The sequence below is a fragment of the Nannospalax galili genome, unplaced genomic scaffold, assembly GCF_000622305.1.
Source record: "Nannospalax galili isolate Female #2095 unplaced genomic scaffold, S.galili_v1.0 scaffold436, whole genome shotgun sequence".
Classification (NCBI taxonomy): domain Eukaryota; kingdom Metazoa; phylum Chordata; class Mammalia; order Rodentia; family Spalacidae; genus Nannospalax; species Nannospalax galili.
Genome location: NW_008337921.1, coordinates 1,239,072 through 1,256,621, shown reverse-complemented (window position 1 = coordinate 1,256,621; position 17,550 = coordinate 1,239,072). Strand labels below are relative to the sequence as shown.

The following is a 17,550-nucleotide window of genomic DNA, read 5'->3' as shown; positions in this document are numbered from 1 at the left end:
AGTGCCCGGAAAGGGTTCTGCCTGATCTGTGGCCCCCAAGCCAATCTGGATGACATGGGGGGTCGTGGCGGCTGTTTTTATAGACACTGAATTACAGCAGTCACATGACTTTGGCTGGGGACTCGCTGGGTTCTGGGTCTAGTGATCCCTGGTGGCTGGCCAGGTCTGGTGGGGGCCTCCCTGCTCTGTCCACTGTCCCCCTCTCCTTGCTTCTCCCTCCCCACAGGTGCAGCTTTCCGTTTGTTCAGGGACTCGCCTGTAGGTAGGTCATAAACCACTGTCTGATGTCTAGACCCTTGGGGCGACGCAGGGGGACACCCCAGGCCACTGCGCAGTCCCCAGAAGCTGTGTTCTCAGGCCTTCAGGCCCTCAGGCCCCTCCTGCTCGCTCTTCTCCAATGGCACCCAGAGAAGGCACCCTCACCACCTGCCTAGTCGGCCTCTCTGAAGTTGTTTGGCTTCTGCTTGGGTGTGGCCTGTCTCCCTGGGCTGCTCCCCACTGTACCCCGAGTGCCTCGAACTCCGCTGGCAGAAAGCAGGTGCTTAGTCAAGAAAGAGAAAGGCGGGAGGTTGGGTACAGGATGGAGATGACAGAAGGCGAGGCGAGGCTGGGAGCCACTGGGAAGGAAGAAAGGGGTCCTGGGGGTGTGGCCGTGCTCCGAACCTCCTGGCCTGGCCGAGCCGGAGCGGTGGCTCACTGGCGGGTGCGGGCGGCCGGCAGGTGGCGGTGCGCCCTCGGCTGGGCCGCGGTGAGTCCCCTCCTCCCCGGCTCCCTCCCCTCCCGGCTCCTTTCTCTGCGCTCTCGGTCTAGCTCCCTGCGCCCTCCCGCTCTCCCAGCCGCGGTGTCGATCACCGAGCCGCCCCGCCGCCGCCTCTCGGCGACCATGGCGCACCGGGGACCCCTGAGCGCCCCGAAGCGCCCCGGCCCCTCTGCGCCAGCCCGGACCTCCGGGGCGCCTCAGTCGCTGAGCTGGCCGCGCTCTCGGCCACCGCCGCCGCCACCGCCGCCGCTGCTGCTGCTGCTGCTGCTGCCGCTCCTGCCTCCGGCCGCTGGCGGGGCGGAGGGACGGTCCTCCTGGCCCGGACGCCCGGGTCCCCGCGCTTGGGTCACCCGGTTGCCACCCTCGGGGCGCGCGGAGCCAGGTGGCCAAGAGGACACGCAGGTGCGAGACTCAGAGCCTGGCGCCCCGGGTCGTGATCCGGATCCTGTTTGGAGTCCTGGCGGAGACCTTGCCCCAGCTCTGGGCAAGGAGCGCAGGGCGCGGGCGGTGCCGGTGGCCGGAGCCGCTTCGCGCGCTCAGGTCTGGCTCATCAGCACATCGTTTGTGCTCAAGGGGGACGCAACGCACAATCAGGCGATGGTGCACTGGACGGGAGAGAACAGCAGTGTAAGTGACCTCCGCGTGCTCCCAGGACGCCTCGGGACACCTGGGGAGACCCCTGTAGCCCCCCACTTTTGGACCACCCGTGGAGACTTGGGGGGAAGTGTGGGTCACCTCCGTGGTGCCCCTACTGGCCCCTGGTCAGGGATTACTTGGGGAAGGGTCCCCAAAATATAGGAGACTTTTCCTGAGGGTTCTTGCTGAAGGTCTGGGCACTCCAAGCCTCTCCGGCCTCCAGAGCTGGGGCTACTGGGAGGTCCCTAGAGGCTGTAGGACACCATGGGATGACTCCAGGTCCTTGAGGGCCACCCAGCTCCATGCCTTGGGGATAGTGGGTTTCACACACTGCACTGCATTGGCTCAGTGGTGCCTGGATTGCTGGCTCTGGGGTGCTACCTGGGTCTACTCCTATCATTGGATCCAGTATGTCTGGTTACCTCCGTGTCCTGTTCCGAGACTCCTAATTCTAGGGTTGCCCCTCCTCAGATTTTCTCAGTGTGTCCCACAGCCGTATTTGGTCCTCCTGGACCTAGGGGTGGTCAGCATGGGGGCCAGAGGAGTGGGTGCCTGGCTTTCAACACCTCATCCATCTTTCCTCCCTCTGGGCTAGAAACCCCAGGCACCTCCACTCCAACCCCACCACTTCCAGACCCAGAGGCTTTGTTCTTCCCAGTGAAAGGTGGTGGTCACTCCAGTACCCTCTGGGCAACCCCAGGTGGGTGCACTCCAGGTTTCAAGCTTGCTCTCCAAAGAAGTATATTTATACCAGGAGGGCAGGAGACAGGAAGCCCCTCACTGGCCTGTACACTGTCTACTTATTTTCAGTTGTGTCCTTTCAGTAGCTGACTTCACCTCTCCTTGTCCCTCAAGTCTTGAGGAGGCTGAATAAGGCTAGAATCCCTGCATGCACTGGGAGTGGCAGGCAGACTTTCTTCTCTTGGTAGTTTGGAGGAACAACCTGGCCATAGACACTTCCTGTCTCTTCTAGTACCCCTGGTGACTCTGTGGCCTCCATTTGTGCTGGAGGAAGGACAGGGTAGCTCGGAGTGGACTTGGTTGGCCCAGAGCCCAGTCCTGTTGCTGCTGCACCCCTCCCCGCCCAGACTGGCTTCAGCAGGGATGCAGTCTCCTGCTCTGGTCTCTAATGTCATCTCTAGGAAGACTAGCTGCCCTCAGAGGGCAGAGCTGGTGCTGTGGATGAAGCTGGCCAGCAGGGGGCAATCAGGGCACTGATCCGAGTGCCTTATAGAAGGTGGTGGGTGCTCTCCCTAGAAGGGCTTGGAGGGGTCCTCCTCATCCTTGAGCAAGGGGTCTGACTCTAGGTAGCTCCTGGTTCTAGGCTTTTCAGGACTGGCTGGTACCTGTGGACAAACTGGGCCCCCTGTGCCACAAGCCATTTCTCAGGACTGAAAGGAAACCTGGAAACTAAGCCCTCAAAGGGGCAATAAACACTGAAAGTCCAGTGAACCAACCCTGTAGATCTGGAGTGCTGAAGGTGTTGGTCCAGCAAGCTTACTCCTGTTCTCTTGCCACCTAGCTTCGTGGGAGGAGGGTGTGAAAGGAGAGAGTGAGCCGCTCAGTGGGGGCGGAGGATCCCAGCTGCCTCTGGGACAGGCTGGTGTCCAGCTGATCTCCTGGTGAGCTCAGAGCCTGGGCCCGGAGTAGCCTCCTTGGAGAGCTGAGGGCTGAGACTGACTAGTCAAGAAACTGTAGCGTTTTGAAGGACTCTTTCCTGCAGCCAGTGGGAAGTGGGGTTAGATTTAAGATGTGGACGGCAGGGCACAGTCCAACGTATGAGACACCTTACTTAGGATCAGTGTGTGTCATGTCTGCGGAGAAAAGGGGGCAGCGTGGAGGTGGTGCCCTGGCATCTGGCTTGATCACTTCTCCTGCCTACTCCCCATTTACTGCACTCAGCCACAGGAAAGATGAGGTCCTCGCTAGGAAAGCTGACCAGGGCTGGGGATGTGTTTAGAGGTTCTGTTGTCTGAGGAAATCTAGAGGGAGTGGAGGAAGGCAGGCAGGGACAGCCACCAGTGAAACGGTCCCTTTAAACCGTTGTCCTGCTTTCTTGGCACATGAAGGGTCTTGGAAACGCACTTCGCTCTTCCACTATCAGTGCGCAGCCACAGGGACAGAGATGGGAACCAGCGTTTGGCAGCTGGTGGCACCTTCACTCAAATCACCAGCTTTACAAACTCCCAGCTAGAAAAGAGCTGAACCGAGGCCCCTTCGCTGAGTTCACTCTTTATGGGATTTCCTTTCCGCTGCCTTTTCCCACCCTCTGCAGATGCGGTCCACACAGAATGTTTGCTTTATCCTGTTAGCTGCTTGGGGAGCCCAGGGTGAGGGGGGTACTTTTAGAATTGGCACCTGAGACTGTCCCACCAAGGCTGAGGGATGGCAAGACTCAAGCTGCTCTGTGAACGTATGTGGGTTCTCCTTGCAGCAGGCTCCATTCCTCTTCCTGCTCCCATGGAGACTTGGGAAGAGGACGGGCTTGGAAGTTCAAACAGAGCCTCTGCAGCCGATGTTTAGCTGTGGAAACAAGTTGTTATATGTGAGATTAATGCTTCATGCAAATGGACCAGGGTTACCTCTTAATGGACGTGGATTGGACCATGTGCACAGCGCTCTGGGTCTCTGTGCCCCCCTCTCAGAGCCAGTGGGGTTATATGAAGGTGGATAAATACCAGAGCGTGGGGCTCTGCCTCTGGGCTTGCAGTTTCCCATGAGCCTGGCGGGAATGTGGGCTGCTCTAACCTGTTGTACTGTTTTGGGGAAATTGCTTGCTGACTGGGCTTATTTTAAGCACAGCCCATCCAGGCTCCTTCCCACTCAGCACTTGAACTTCTCACAGCCAAGTCACATTTCTGTTTCCAAGGCTGACCAGCACCTGCCTCCTGCCTTCCCAACCCCTCACTGTGTCTCCCTGTGCTGTGTCTCCAGGAGGTAGTGGTAGAGGGTGTGTGTGTGCACAGATAATTCTGAGCAGATTAATCTGCATGGGGCGTCTGATTAGACCCCTTTACCTATACAGTTTATATAAACAGTCAGACATGTCAGAAAGTGGATTCTCTGAGTCTGAAGGTTAAGGATACTTTGTCTCAGTTCTTGTCGGGGAGGGACATGGCCTCTGCTTGAGTTGTTGGGAATTTGGCCTTGACCGCTGCTGTAGGCCTGGTTGCTTGAGCGCTGGTACATTAGTTCCCTCTGGCTTCCTCACAAAGGACTGTGACTACTTGGGCCCTGGGCAGCAGCCTCTAGAGGCCGGAGGCTGAGGGCCAGGTGACGGCAGGCCTGTGTTTTCTCTCCTTGGCTTGCAGCTGACCTCTCTTCTGTGTCCTCCAATGTTGCCCCTCTGTGTGTACCTGTGACCTGATCACCCTCTCCTATCAGAATGGCAGTCACAGGGGATAAAGGCCCACCTAAGTGAGCTCTTTGAAACAGAATCACCCTTTCAAAGCCCTTCTCCAGATCCACTCAAGTTTGGAGGTCCTGGATTACAACTTCAATTTATGGACTTAGAGGGAGGGGCTGACAGAATTCAGCCCCTGATGGCACGGAGTGGGCGTCACTTATCTTCTAATCCTTTGAGTTTAGCACCATGGAACCAAGAGCCATCAGGTGGGAGAGGAGAGATGGACACGAACAACTGGGTATGAGAGGGGTGACATCAGGGAAGGCTTCGTGGAAGAGGTGGCTTCTTGATGTAAGGAAGAAGATAAATCTTCCAAAAAGAGGGGCAGTTTGAGTGAGACCCCTCACTCAGTTTGAGTAGGAATTTGAAGTTATGCAGGTATCATAGAGACCTTGAATTCCTTGTGTGGGGGACAGAAGCCCAAGGTCAAGCTGGGAGGAGGGGTTTCTATGGTCCCCAGATATGAGGCTGAAGGGCCTGTGGCAGTGTGGAGTGGTGGATAGTGGAGCTTTGGAGCCAGCCTGTCTGGATTTGTATTTTACCCTGCCCCTCCTGGTCCTGGGTCCCAGGGCAGATGGAGTTTCTCTGGACTTCTGTCTACACCATAGAAAGGGAGACTAGTTGTACAGGGTAAGATTTTCCATGTGAATGTGTAAGTCAGAGCATGGTGCGTAGTGAGAGGTCTCCAGGGTGGTCAAGAGGAGGACCACAGGAGGGCAGATTTGGGATGCTGTGCATCAGCGGCCCCCGTTCTGTCCACCTCTCACTTTCCTTAGTCCTGGGCTTCAAGGCTCCAGGTCAGTTTGCACTTGCTGAGACCCTTTGAAATGTGAAATGACAGATCTAAACCTGGCTCAAAGCTGATGCAGAGCCTTGCTTCCTACAGCTGTGGTTTTGTGGTGTGGGTTCCACTCCTTTTAGAGGCAGCTCAGTGGCTCCAGCACATACAATTTCATGCGTTCAGGGCTCTGGCATGCTAGCCTCCTGTGTTCTAGGGCTGGAGCAGAGGTCTGGCTCCCTGGGAGAGTGGAGACAGTAGCCTGTAGGCGCTGAACATCTACACAGACATAGCTCTTCACCAAGTTGTCCAGTGGCCATCCTGAGCGAGACAGAAGTCAAGGGATGCTGTGGCCTGTGCTGGGTGTCTGTCACCATTGGCTGTCAGGAGCTGGTTGCTGGCATGCAAACCTGTCAGGAACTTAAGTCTAGTGTCTGGACAAAAAATGATGACAGAGACAGGGATGCTTGTACCATGTGACAGGTGACAGTTACAAAGCCGTGTACTGTGACACAGGCTGTATGGGAATCATGCAAGCAAACTGCAGGTGCATTCTTGGGTACCTCAGGGTCCTGTGCTGAGGGTTCCCCAGGGTCCTGTTCTGGGGGTTCCCCAGGGTCCTGTGCTGAGGGTTCCCCAGGGTCCTGTTCTGGGGGTGCCCCTGGGTCCTGTTCTGAAGGTTCCCCAGGGTCCTGTTCTGGGGGTGCCCCTGGGTCCTGTTCTGAGGGTTCTCCAGGGTCCTGTTCTGGGGGTGCCTCTGGGTCTTGTTCTGAGGGTTCTCCAGGGTCCTGTTCTGGGGGTGCCCCTGGGTCCTGTTCTGAGGGTTCTCCAGGGTCCTGTTCTGGGGGTGCCCCCGGGTCCTGTTCTGAAGGTTCCCCAGGGTCCTGTTCTGTTCTGAGGGTTCCCCAGGGTCCTATTCCAGGGGTGTCCCCGGGTCCTGTGCTGAGGGTTCCCCAGGGTCCTGTTCTGGGTTGTGCCCCTGGGTTCTATGGTGAGGGTGCCCCTGGCTCCTGTGTTGAGGGTGCCCCTGGGTCCTGTTCTGAGGGTGCACCTGAGTCCTGTGCTGTTTGGAGTGGCAGTAACTGGAGAAACTACAGAGGGCTGAGGGTCTCTTCAGGAATTGGGAGGGGGCATTGTGTCTAGAGCTGGAAGCCAGGAAGTGGCCTCTCCTTCACCGGCTTAGCTGTTTCCCAGAAGGTCATAGGAGCTGGTGACACTTACTTAAGAGAAATTCCCCAGGGGCTTCTAACGGGGGATGGGGGTGGGGGGGCATTAAGTAGCAAAGTGTCATGCTGATGTGTGGGGTGGTGAGGAGAGTTTGTAGCCTGTGGAATAAGACCCTCCCCTGGAAGTGCCTGATGTTCAAAGGGGGTACCCTGAGAATCCCAGTGTCTGCAGTTTAGAGGAATTGAGCTTGGGGAGATGAGGAGGCATGGGTGGGGGAGTGGAGGAGGGGCTGATTCATTTCAACTATGGAGGAGTCTGAGGAAGAGGAGGTCAGTTGACCAGCTCTGAAGTTAGGGGTGGGGAACAGCAGCACATGGGAAGGGGCAGCTGGGGCTGCAGGCTAGGTGCTCCCAACAGTGCATGGGGTCTGAGCCAGGGGCTCCTTCGGGGGTCTCCTGGCTGGGGTCTGAGGGAGACTCTTGCCTCTGGTTGTACCACCCATTTCCAGCCTCCCTGGTCCAGCACCTCCTTCGGCTGGTGGTGGAGTGTTGCCTTGCTTTGCTTTCCCGTCCAAGGTCCACATGTGCGGTGCCATTTGTGGACTGAGGTTCCCCTGTGCTCTCTCCCATGTGCCACCCTGTCAGGCACCTTGGGGTTGATCTGTTCATATTACTTCTTGGGTTTCTTAAGGGGTCCCAGCCTTACTCTCCCAGACTCTGAAACTGACCCACTGGATCCAAAGGTCCTGCTCTGCCGAGTTCTCTACTGGGCTATGCAGGTCCCCATGTGAGTGTGTTGTGTGTGAGTGTATGTGTGTGTGTGTGTGTGTGTGTGTGTGTGTGTGTGTATGTGTCCGAGTATGTGTTTGTCTGTGTATGGGTGTGTTTTTGTTTATGTGTGTCTATATCTGTGTGTGAGTGTTTGCATCTGTGTCTAGGTCTGTGCCTGTGTGTGTATCTGAATGTGTGTGTGTGTATGTGTGTGTGTGTGTGTGTGTGTGTGTGTGTGTGTGTGTGTATGTGGGTGGAGGCTCCAGAATGGGCAGCTCCATGATGGGCCATCAGTGGTCTGCTCTGCGGTAGGCCTCTGTTACCTTTAGTTCTAGTGTGTGGGGAAGGGGCATGCGTGGCTTACAGGGCTGCAGGAGCTGTGCTGAGAGGCTCTCATGCTGTCCTAGAGACACTGAGCCCTGAGTTCCGGGAAGTGTTGAGATGTCTGCTCCAGGACTTGTGGGTGATCATCAGGATTGGATGGGAGGCTAGGCCACAGTTACCGATGTGAGCCCCAGTGTGGTGGGACGCGTGGCAAGTGTCAGCATGGGTGGGAAGCTGGGGTGAAGTTGTGGTGTGTCTCGGTGTGGTCGGACTCATGGCAGGACCCCTCCTCTGTCCTCCAGAGTGCCCACTTGTCTTCCCATCACCCTGGGCTCCCCCCGCCCCCTAGTCAGAAGCCGCTCCGGCGCCTGCCTCTGCTAGAGGTGCACGTCTCCTTCCGTCTTTCTTACTGAGTATCAATGCTTTCTTTGACCTCTGTTTCCCCACATGAGTGGCAGTGGCAGCTGTTCTCCAAATCACTTTCAACCCTGCTGTGGACTTGGAGCATACATTTAATTTATTCACGCTTTATTTATAGGCACAGTGAGCAGGACTAAAGGGAGGAGAGCTTGCAAGGCCTAGTGCTGGGACGCACGGCACCATCTTCTTAAGGGCACTGGGGTACAGGTCTTAAAGCATCAGGGCTCCAGTGAGGACTCCGGTGAGGACTCACAGGATGAGGACAAACCTCTCTGAGCATGTTTCTAATTTATAAAATGTGGGTAGCAATCCATGTGTGTTAGACTGACTCTGTGGTCTTGGCACCATGGTGGGCCTTGAGCACTCTGGGTAGAGCCTGGGCACTCATGGGGGGCTGGGGACCCATGGTTGGGGTCTGGGCACCGTGGTGGGTATCTGGGCACCGTGGTGGGGATCTGGGCACCGTGGTGGGGGTCTGGGCACCACGGTGGGTATCTGGGCACCGTGGTGGGGATCTGGGCACCGTGGTGGGGATCTGGGCACCACGGTGGGGACCTGGGCACCATGGTGGGGATCTGGGCACCGCGGTGGGGATCTGGGCACCGTGGTGGGGTCTGGGCACCGTGGTGGCATTCTGCTGCTGTCCTCTTCCACTTTGTGGTTTTCTAAGACCTTTGACACCACTTTCTCCTTCATTCTTTTCTAGCAACAGCTCAAGACCCAGCTCCCAGTAGCTGTGGACTCAGCTGATATTTACTGAGTCTCTCTCATGTGCCTGGTAGGGTTAACTGCCAGGGCTACAGCCTGGAGCCCAGGGAGGTGAAGAACTTGCCCTGGTGAGAAGCTGGGTGGGGTCAGGATTTGCCAAGCTTGTCCTCAGGGCTGTGAGAACATGCACAGTGAATCTGGGGAGACTTCCTAAGAGGAATCCTAGGAGATTTCCTGCAGAAGCCTCAGGTGGCTGAGGTGGAGGCTGGGGAGATGAGGATATTGAGGCCGAATATCTTCATCTCCCCAGTGAGAGAATGAGGGACGTGAGGGACCGAGAAGCCTGGGGACTAATTGGTAGAGAAGGGACACCTGCTATCAGGAAGCCTGGCTTGGAGGCACCAGGACAGCCCTTCAGCAAAGTTCCTGACACACTTCACACAGCCACTCAGGCTTTAATAAAGGAGCTGTTTAATCTGGAGTCGCAGAAGGTTCCAGAGTGCATTTTAAAAAGGTCATGAATTAGCTTGTTTGTGGTATGCCCGAAGGGTTAGAGTGCATGCAGCCTCCTTGCGCAGGCCTCTTGAGAGCTGCTGTTGCTCTGTGCTGATGGAATTTCAGTCAGGCTAGGACTTGCAGCATGACGCCAGAGAGGACAAAGTTGGACTGCCTGAAAAACCAAGTGGATTTTCTTCGAGGGTCCCTGAGCTTACAGGCTGCGTACTAGTTGGGGACCCCATGGACCATGCTGTTTATACTCTGAGTGAGTTCTGTATAGACCTTTCCCAGTGGTCCATTGGGTCTCACTGTCCTGATGGTCCTCTTTGGATGGGGGCTCTATGGGTCTTGGAGGGATGCTGAGCCCGCAGGAAACAACGATGTCACTCAGGACAGGCGGGGAGCAGGGTTGTGCTCTGACCCTTCGGATGTAGCATCTGCAAGGTGAATGCTTGTGTCTGCTTTGGCCGGATATAGGACTCTCTCCAGGGTCTTGTGTGAGTGTGAAGTATATTCTAGGTGTGAAGGAAGTCATGTGACAGTGGAAGTCATAGCCCACATCACAGGCTCCCACAAGCTCATGCATCCTGGAAGCCGAAGACTCAGGAGCCTGGCTCCTAACTGTGCAGGAGCTGGGTGATGGTGGCAGCACACAGAGGGCCTTGTCTGTGACACCCCAGGATCACTCACATTGCACAGACCACAGAGTGCTCATCACCCTGAATCCAATCGAGTACCATTCCTCATTTAAACTTGGGATGGGGGTACCAGAGGCAGCATGGTCTCTGGAAAACCAGAGATAAGAAATTAAAACCACCATTCTTGGGAGGTGGAAAAGTCCCTCATAGTTTGCATGTCTGTAACAGCCAGTTGCTGTGTTTGCACAGAAAATTACAATCATTTAATTAGTTTCTCCTCACACCAGCTCGAAGGTCTTAAAATAACAGCATTCTCCTTTCCTAGTAATTTTCTTGAAGAAGCAGATAATTTGCCCCGATGTTGAGCTTGCCTCGACTCGAGCGATGAGCATCTCTCTCAGAAGCCATTTCCTGATACTTACAGATAAATTAAGTTCAAATGAAAGTCAGAAAAGAGCCAGGCAGAGTGCGTGTCTCCTATTCAAATTAGTTCTGAGTCCAAGAGTTCTTTATGAATTTTCTTGTCCCTATGTATTTGTATTTGGTGGCTGCTGCTGCTGCCAGCCAGGGTCGCCTCAGCCTCTGCCTGGATGTAATGTGACCTTATCATAAAAGTCTTCTTGTTTACACAGTGCTCTTGATTAGTAACAAAATGAATAATTACAGTCCTTTAAGTACCATCAGGCAGCCTGTGTGTCCCCTCATTATGTGTTGTAGATGTTTCTTATTCATACAAACACAGGCAAACGTGCACACGTGTCACCCAGGACTTCTTCCTGTTCAGCTATCAAGCGTCTGAGGAGTCATTTGAATTTTATCACTCTTGAGCCCTAGCTGTCTTTTTTCAGTAGAAGAAATATTTTGGGGGTCCGTGAGATGCTCAGTGGGTAAAGGTGCTTGCCGCCAAGGCTGAGGATTTGAGATGGATCCCTGGAACCCACGCTGTGGAAGAGGAGAACCGATAAGTTGTCCTCTGACTACACATACACTGTGGTGAGCACGCATACACATACAAAATATTATATATATCATATTGCATACACATACAAAATGAATGCAAAAATTTTTAAAAGAAAAAATTTTATTCTTTTGGCTGCTATTTAAATTGTGGAAACATGACGTTTAGCTTTGTAACTATTTTTCAATGCACAGCTTGGCAGCATGGACACTTGTGTTCCTGTGCGATGGTCCACACTATCTGCAGCGCTTCCTCGTCTTCCCTAGCTGGAACTGTCTCCATTAAGCACTAATCCCCTTTGCTTCGCCCCAGGCCTGTTAACTCCATTGCCTGTTGGAGCCTGGCAGCTTTGAGGACCTCATCTGAGTAGGAGCCACAGTGCATTTTCTTTTGTAACTGGCTTGCTGGCCTTATGTCCTTCAGGTCAATCCATGTTGTGGCGTGTGGTAGTATGACCTTGCTTTTTAGGGACTGTGTAATACTCCATGGTATTGATAGACCGATCACGTTTTGTTTCTATCCCTCTGAGGACAGGCATTTGAGTCATTTCCACCTTTTGGCTATTCTGAGTATTTCTGTGATTCTGCGGCCCGCAGTACAGTCAGTCACCTGTTTCGTCCTGCCTTCTAGCACTTTTGGGTTTATACCTAGAAATAGAACTGCTGGATCACACTGTAATTCTGTTTAATTTTTGGACCTAGCATGAATTTGATGGTAACAGGGTCCTTCTCCTGTCTGCCTTGACTCTTGTGCCTGCCAGGCAGTTGTATGGCTGTGGTCTCCAGGGAACCCTCAGGGTTCTGGAGAGGAAATATTCAGAGTGCCATGGCTGGCTTGCGCCTAGGAAGGACAGCAGCTCAGCTGTCACGAAAGCCAGCTTCTGCCATGTGTGACTCAAGCCCAGAGATCTACACCTGTTGCCTGTGTGTTAGAGGAGTGGGCTGGCGAGGTGCAGGCTGAGGGTAGAAATCCGATGTCCCGGGGAGGCAGTCTCTGAAGCTGCAGATCACACTCAAGTTCACATCCACTCCTCCTGCCCAGTCCTCTTTCCCGCTTTTAGGCATTTTTCCCTATTGACGTCCTCATTGACCAGCTAAGTAATTCAATTTTCACTCCGTAAAAATAAAGCACTCAATAAAAAACCCTGTTTTTCTCAATTTATTCTTGTCGATACCGCTTAACCCCGTCTGAGTCTGTTTTCTGATTTATCATTTGATGGCTGAGTGGGACTCCTATGTGTTTATTGAGTCCTGCAATCCCAAAACCCCTCTCTGGTGATTTAGAGGGGCTGCTGGGTGCTCACTTCAGAGTCAGGCACCATAGGGAGCCCTTGCACACACACGCTCAGGGATTTCATGGCTCTGTGGCCCCCTATCTGGCATGGGAGTTCCTAGCTTGCTATGCCATAGACCCCCACCTCTCTCATAGACCTGGGGAACTCTCTCGGAATGTGGATTTTATAATTATTATAAAATGCATATTAGAAAAGGAAGCCAACTCTTTGACTACAAAGTCATCAAAACATCAGAATGAATCTCCTTAAAAACAAGTGGATACTGGGGCTGGAGAGATGGCTCAGGGTTAAGAGCACTGATTGCTGTTGCAGAGGACCCAGGTTCAACTTCCAGGATCCACATGGCAGCTACCTCCAGTTCCAGGGAATCCAACACCCCCTTTGACCTCCGTGAGCATTGCATGACACAGGTGCACTTACATGCATGCAGGCATAACACTCATATACATAAAATAAAATAAAAAAATAAAAATTTTTTTAAAGTGGATAAAGTTGGGCATGGTAACATATGCCTTTAATCCCAGCACTTCAGAGGCAGAGGTAGGCAGGTCTCTGAGATCAAGGCCAACCTGGTCTATCTAGCAAGTTCCAGGCTAGCTGAGGCTATAGGGAGACCCTGTCTCAAAAAACAAAACATGCTGACAGGACAAGAGGTGAGAAAAGCTGCCATGATTTTGAAGTTGTGGTCAGTGTAAATGCTGTTTTGGGATCCAGGACAACTGGGAGCTGCCTGAGGGATCCCTGTAGTCCCCACTGGTGACAGAGGCCTGGGTCCTGACACTGCTGTGACCTGTAAGCAAAGGAGCGGTTGCAGTTGGGGTGCAGCCAGTGAGAATAAAGACGTGGTTGTTGCTCCAGCCTAGTTCATGGCTTGGGGTGGGGGGTGGGCAGCACGGAGACACGTGCAGGGCTGAGGGGACAGTGAGGCAGGACGAGGTTAAGGGATAAGACCTGGCTGAATGTCGTGTCTTGTAGTCCTCGTGTCCCTGTCTCCTTCCGGCTGCAGCCCTCCCCTGCCTCCCACAGCCTAATGGGATGGGCTGAGAACATCAGCTTTGGTCCCTTTCTACCTCCTGTGTGCAGTGGATTCTTTGTGAACATCTGAAGACTTACAGTAGGAGACCACTGACCCAACTTAGGGACACAGCCGCTGAGTGGTCTGGGGAGGTCACAGAGCAGGATCCTCTGGTCCCCCACACAGCCAGTGTGTGACAGGGCTGGGCTCCTTGGCTGGCTGCTGTTGGAATCCATAAGGAATCTCCACCTGGTGCTGTGAGATCCATGGTGCACCTCTGCCGGGGGGAAAAGAGCTAGAGAGAGGTGCATGCTTCCTGCCTGAGATGAGCTGGGTCGGAGGCCAGAGTGGCCTGACTCCTGTGCAACCAGGCCGTGCCCACTGCTGGGCCAGCCTAGGTCCTCCTGCCTGACCCGGTCAACCAGGAGCAGGGGTGCTTGGTGAGCAGAAAGCAGTTTCCGATGAAGCTGGGGCAGTTAAATAGTGTCCTTGTTCTCAGACCCATTTCACTTACAAGAGGCAGAGCCAAACAGAAAGCCCTAGGGACATGACAGGACAAAGCCTTGGACAAAGAAGGCTGACAGAGGGAGGAGGCTGTGGGCAGGTAGAGTGAGCAGAAAACAGTTTCCGATGAAGCTGGGGCAGTTAAATAGTGTCCTTGTTCTCAGACCCATTTCACTTACAAGAGGCAGAGCCAAACAGAAAGCCCTAGGGACATGGCAGGACAAAGCCTTGGACAAAGATGGCTGATGGAGGGAGGAGGCTGTGGGCAGGTAGAGTCACGGGAGAGCTTCTGGAAAGAGCAGACAGACAGCGGGGTTGGATGTGGGAGAGTTAGAGGGAGGACTTCGACCTAGAGTACTTGCTAAGTCACTTATCTGCCCCTCTTCAACCCACTCAGTCACCCTCAGTCCTGCCCCGGGACTGCCTTGGGGACAGCTTTGGGGGAGTACCAGCTTTGGATGTCTTGGGGAGCCCCCTGGAGAGGAGGTCCTCGGAGGACTGGTGTCTGAGTCTGGGACCTCAACTTCACTCCATGTTCAGGAATTGACATGCTGCTTCTGAAAAGGCTGGAGAAGCGCCGATCTTGAAGGTAGTGACTGGGGTGTTTGTGGCCCCTCCCAGCCTGGCGTCACTCAGAACCTACCAGCAACCTGGGGAGCCTCATGAATCACCATGGCTGTGGTGTCCAGGATGGCCAGACAGTTGGGACTCCCCCACGGGGCAGCTTAGGTGGCTGTGCACCCAGTACTGCTGAGGAACACTCTCGCATGAGCCTCTGTGCCTCAGTTTCCCCATCTAGCTCTTGTCCCTGACTCTTTAGGGGAGGAGTTGGCTACACAGTTATAAGAAGTCAGAATTTTCTGTCTTCTTAAAAGAGGGTTTCACAGGGCTCTGTTTTCTCCCCATTTCTATATTTGTCTGCTGAAGTTTTGAAACAAAGGCCAACAGTCCCTCATGAAATGTCCCTCTGGGGAGAGCCCTTCTTGACATCTGTTTTTCACAAGTGTCCTGACCTGAGTTACTGCTGGAACTCTACCTCTTAAGAGCCAGTAGGAATTTCTCTTCCTGCCTTGGGAGGTGGTGTAGAGCTTCGGCAGTGACCATGAAAACTGAAACCTGTTTCTGGGGCTGAGAAAGGGGCAGGCTTTGACTTGTGAGCGGGCAATGGTGGGGACGTGGTCCCCCTTCTCTAGGACAGGGGACCTTACCTCCTACTGTGCTTCATGAGGCCTCTGGAAAGGGGTGGGGCTGGGGTGGGGCCTGTTGGGGAGATATGAAGTCTATGTGCCAGGGAAGGACTGCATATGGGGGCACTTAACCCCCAAGAATAACCCACCTGCCTGCCCCGGTGACCCTGCTGCCTCTCTGACCTGGGACCATGCTCTGCCTTCCTGGCTGTGTGGCCCCCGCCAGATGCTGACTTCACAAATTCTGTCCTGCTCTTCTGGTGAAGATACTGACCAGACCTTGTAGACCTGGCACAGGCAACATGAGCTGGGCACTGTGCTGCCTTCTTACCCTATCACCCCGAGCTTTCCGTCTGGACTTGTCTTGTGTCTGTCATCCTTGGTCTCAAGGACCTTCTTCCCTGAGGTTCTGTCCACTGTCTGGATAGCCTGGTTTATTCTGGGGTCCTGAGACTCCTGTGATCTTAGAGGAAGGACTTGGGGTGGAGTCGGGGCTGACTTTGGGGTCTCCCTGAGCCTCACATGCCTGAACTTTTCCTTTGCCATCAGAGGAAGGTCAGTTGCCCACCTGCCTCACAGTGCTGAAAGCGTCTCTATGGTGGGATGTTCTGAGGACTGGAACCTTCGAACTGGAACAGTGGAGGGCCAGGCTTCTCAGGTTTGCTGGCCTGCCTCGCCCCTCAGCCGTGAGTTTTGAAACTGAGTCTAATCTGGTTTTTCTTCTCTCCTGAGCTTACTTCCAAACTGTGAGCGGCCTGGGCTGGGCATGACGAGGGAGGGGGCAATATGCCAGCTAAATTCTCACATCTGTGGTCTGCAAGCTTTTACTACACCTAGGCTTTGCCTAATTTCACTTTGGCCCAGACAGTGTTTCAGAGCTAGTAGTGTGTTGGGAGTAGCTGACTCATCTGTGAAGCCATGAGGGACAGCCCTACCCAGACCCTTCACAGGGTGTGGGGGTGGTGATGTGGCCTGGTTGGTGTCTGCCTGCCTGAGGTTATAGCCCAGTGGGAGGGGCCGACAGTGATATGGGCACAGGGCCAGAGCTTGGGGGAGGGTTCTGAGGGACAAGCTGAGAGATGGGTCAGGAAGGTCCTGGTGGAGGGAGAGGTATCTGTGGAGCTTGACAGTGTAGGACTGTGGCAGGGAGGGGACAACTCAGGGACAGCAAGAAGGATGGACTCTGGTCACCATACTTACACAACTGACTTGGTGCTGCCTCACAGGTGGCCACTCTCCTGTCCTGCCTTGTCTGCCCCCGGCTGGTTTCCTGGCCTCTCTGAGTAGCCTCCTCTTGTAAAATAGTGTGAGGTGCCCACCTTGGAACTGTCGAGCTGGGCAGGGAGGGAATGTGTGTGGTGCTGGGCACTGAGCTGGACACCCCAAGGGCTGACTTCCTCTACCTGCTGACCCTTAGTGGCCATCTAGGAGCCCACATACATGAAGCTTTTTAGGGGAGGTGACCACAGGGCCCTAAGTGGACTGGGGCTGACCCTGCTGCTCTTCATGACCCTCCTGGTCAGTAGCAGAGTTGAGTCATGGCCACAAACTTGTTTATGCAAGAATGTCACATTTCTTCACTTTTTCTCAAGGAGATGAATTCTGGTGTTGAGCCCCCATTCTGCTGCAGGAAGAAAATATTCAAACGTTGCTGTCTGCAGATGTCTAGAAGCTTCTAGAGGTGTCGGGCAGGGAGGGAGGAACCTAGAGGGGTGTATACCCGGGGCAGGCAGGTGGTGACATGTGGTCATCCCCTGACACTTGAGTGGTACTTTTTAAAAGATGGCGTTCATTCGTATGAGGTCCCACCAAGCACAGACTCGTCCCAACGAGCCATTAAGAGGGAGCAGGTGAGCCGAGGTGGGGGCCGCCTGATGAAGGCCCTGCGTGGCTAACGCTCCATCCCTAATCCTCTAACCCTTAATCCCTATTCTCTCTCCTTGGCAAGAAATTGAAAAGGGGATTTTTTATGGTAGTGAAGTAGATAATGACGGTGATCTGGTGTCAATTTCTGTGTAATTCTATCAAGGATGTGCTCTCATCTGGGTGGGTAGCCCCTGTCCGTGGCCTCGGTTGCCAGTGGCTCCCTGTCTGTCTGTCCATCTGTGTATGTGTTTCATGTGTATGTGTGTGGTGTGTGTTAGGTGGCGTATGTGTGATACATATATGTTGTATGGAGTGTGTATTGTATATATGTGGGGTGAGTATGTGTGTATGTTGTGTGAAGTGAGTGTGTATGTGTGTTGTGTGTGAATTGTGTTGTGTGTGTATCTGTATGGTGTGTGGTGTGTATTGGATGTGTTGTGGGTGTATGTGTGTGTTGTGTGTGTATGTATGTGGTCTGTGGATTGTATTGTGTGTGGAGTGTGTTGTGTATGTGTGTGTGGTATGTGGAGTGGTGTGTGTGTGTGTGTGTGTGTTATGTGGTATGTGGAGTGGTGTGTGTGTGTGTGTTATGTGGTATGTGGAGTGGTATGTGTGTATGTG

At 54.0% G+C, this 17,550-nt stretch overlaps 1 protein-coding gene across 3 annotated transcripts in view; it reads left to right on the top strand.

The window, feature by feature from the left end:
* Positions 1-811: 811 nt before the first annotated feature.
* Positions 812-17,550, top strand: part of Sorcs2 (sortilin related VPS10 domain containing receptor 2) — a 412,336-nt gene continuing 395,597 nt past the window's right edge. For 2 of the 3 annotated variants that reach the window (XM_029563427.1, XM_029563428.1), the window contains exon 1: positions 821-1,387. In XM_029563427.1, the coding sequence (XP_029419287.1) occupies positions 884-1,387 (504 nt within the window). In that variant the 5' untranslated portion in view covers positions 821-883. Of the gene's footprint in view, positions 1,388-17,550 lie in introns of all 3 variants that reach the window. The other variant, XM_008832857.3, reaches the window with a different exon arrangement.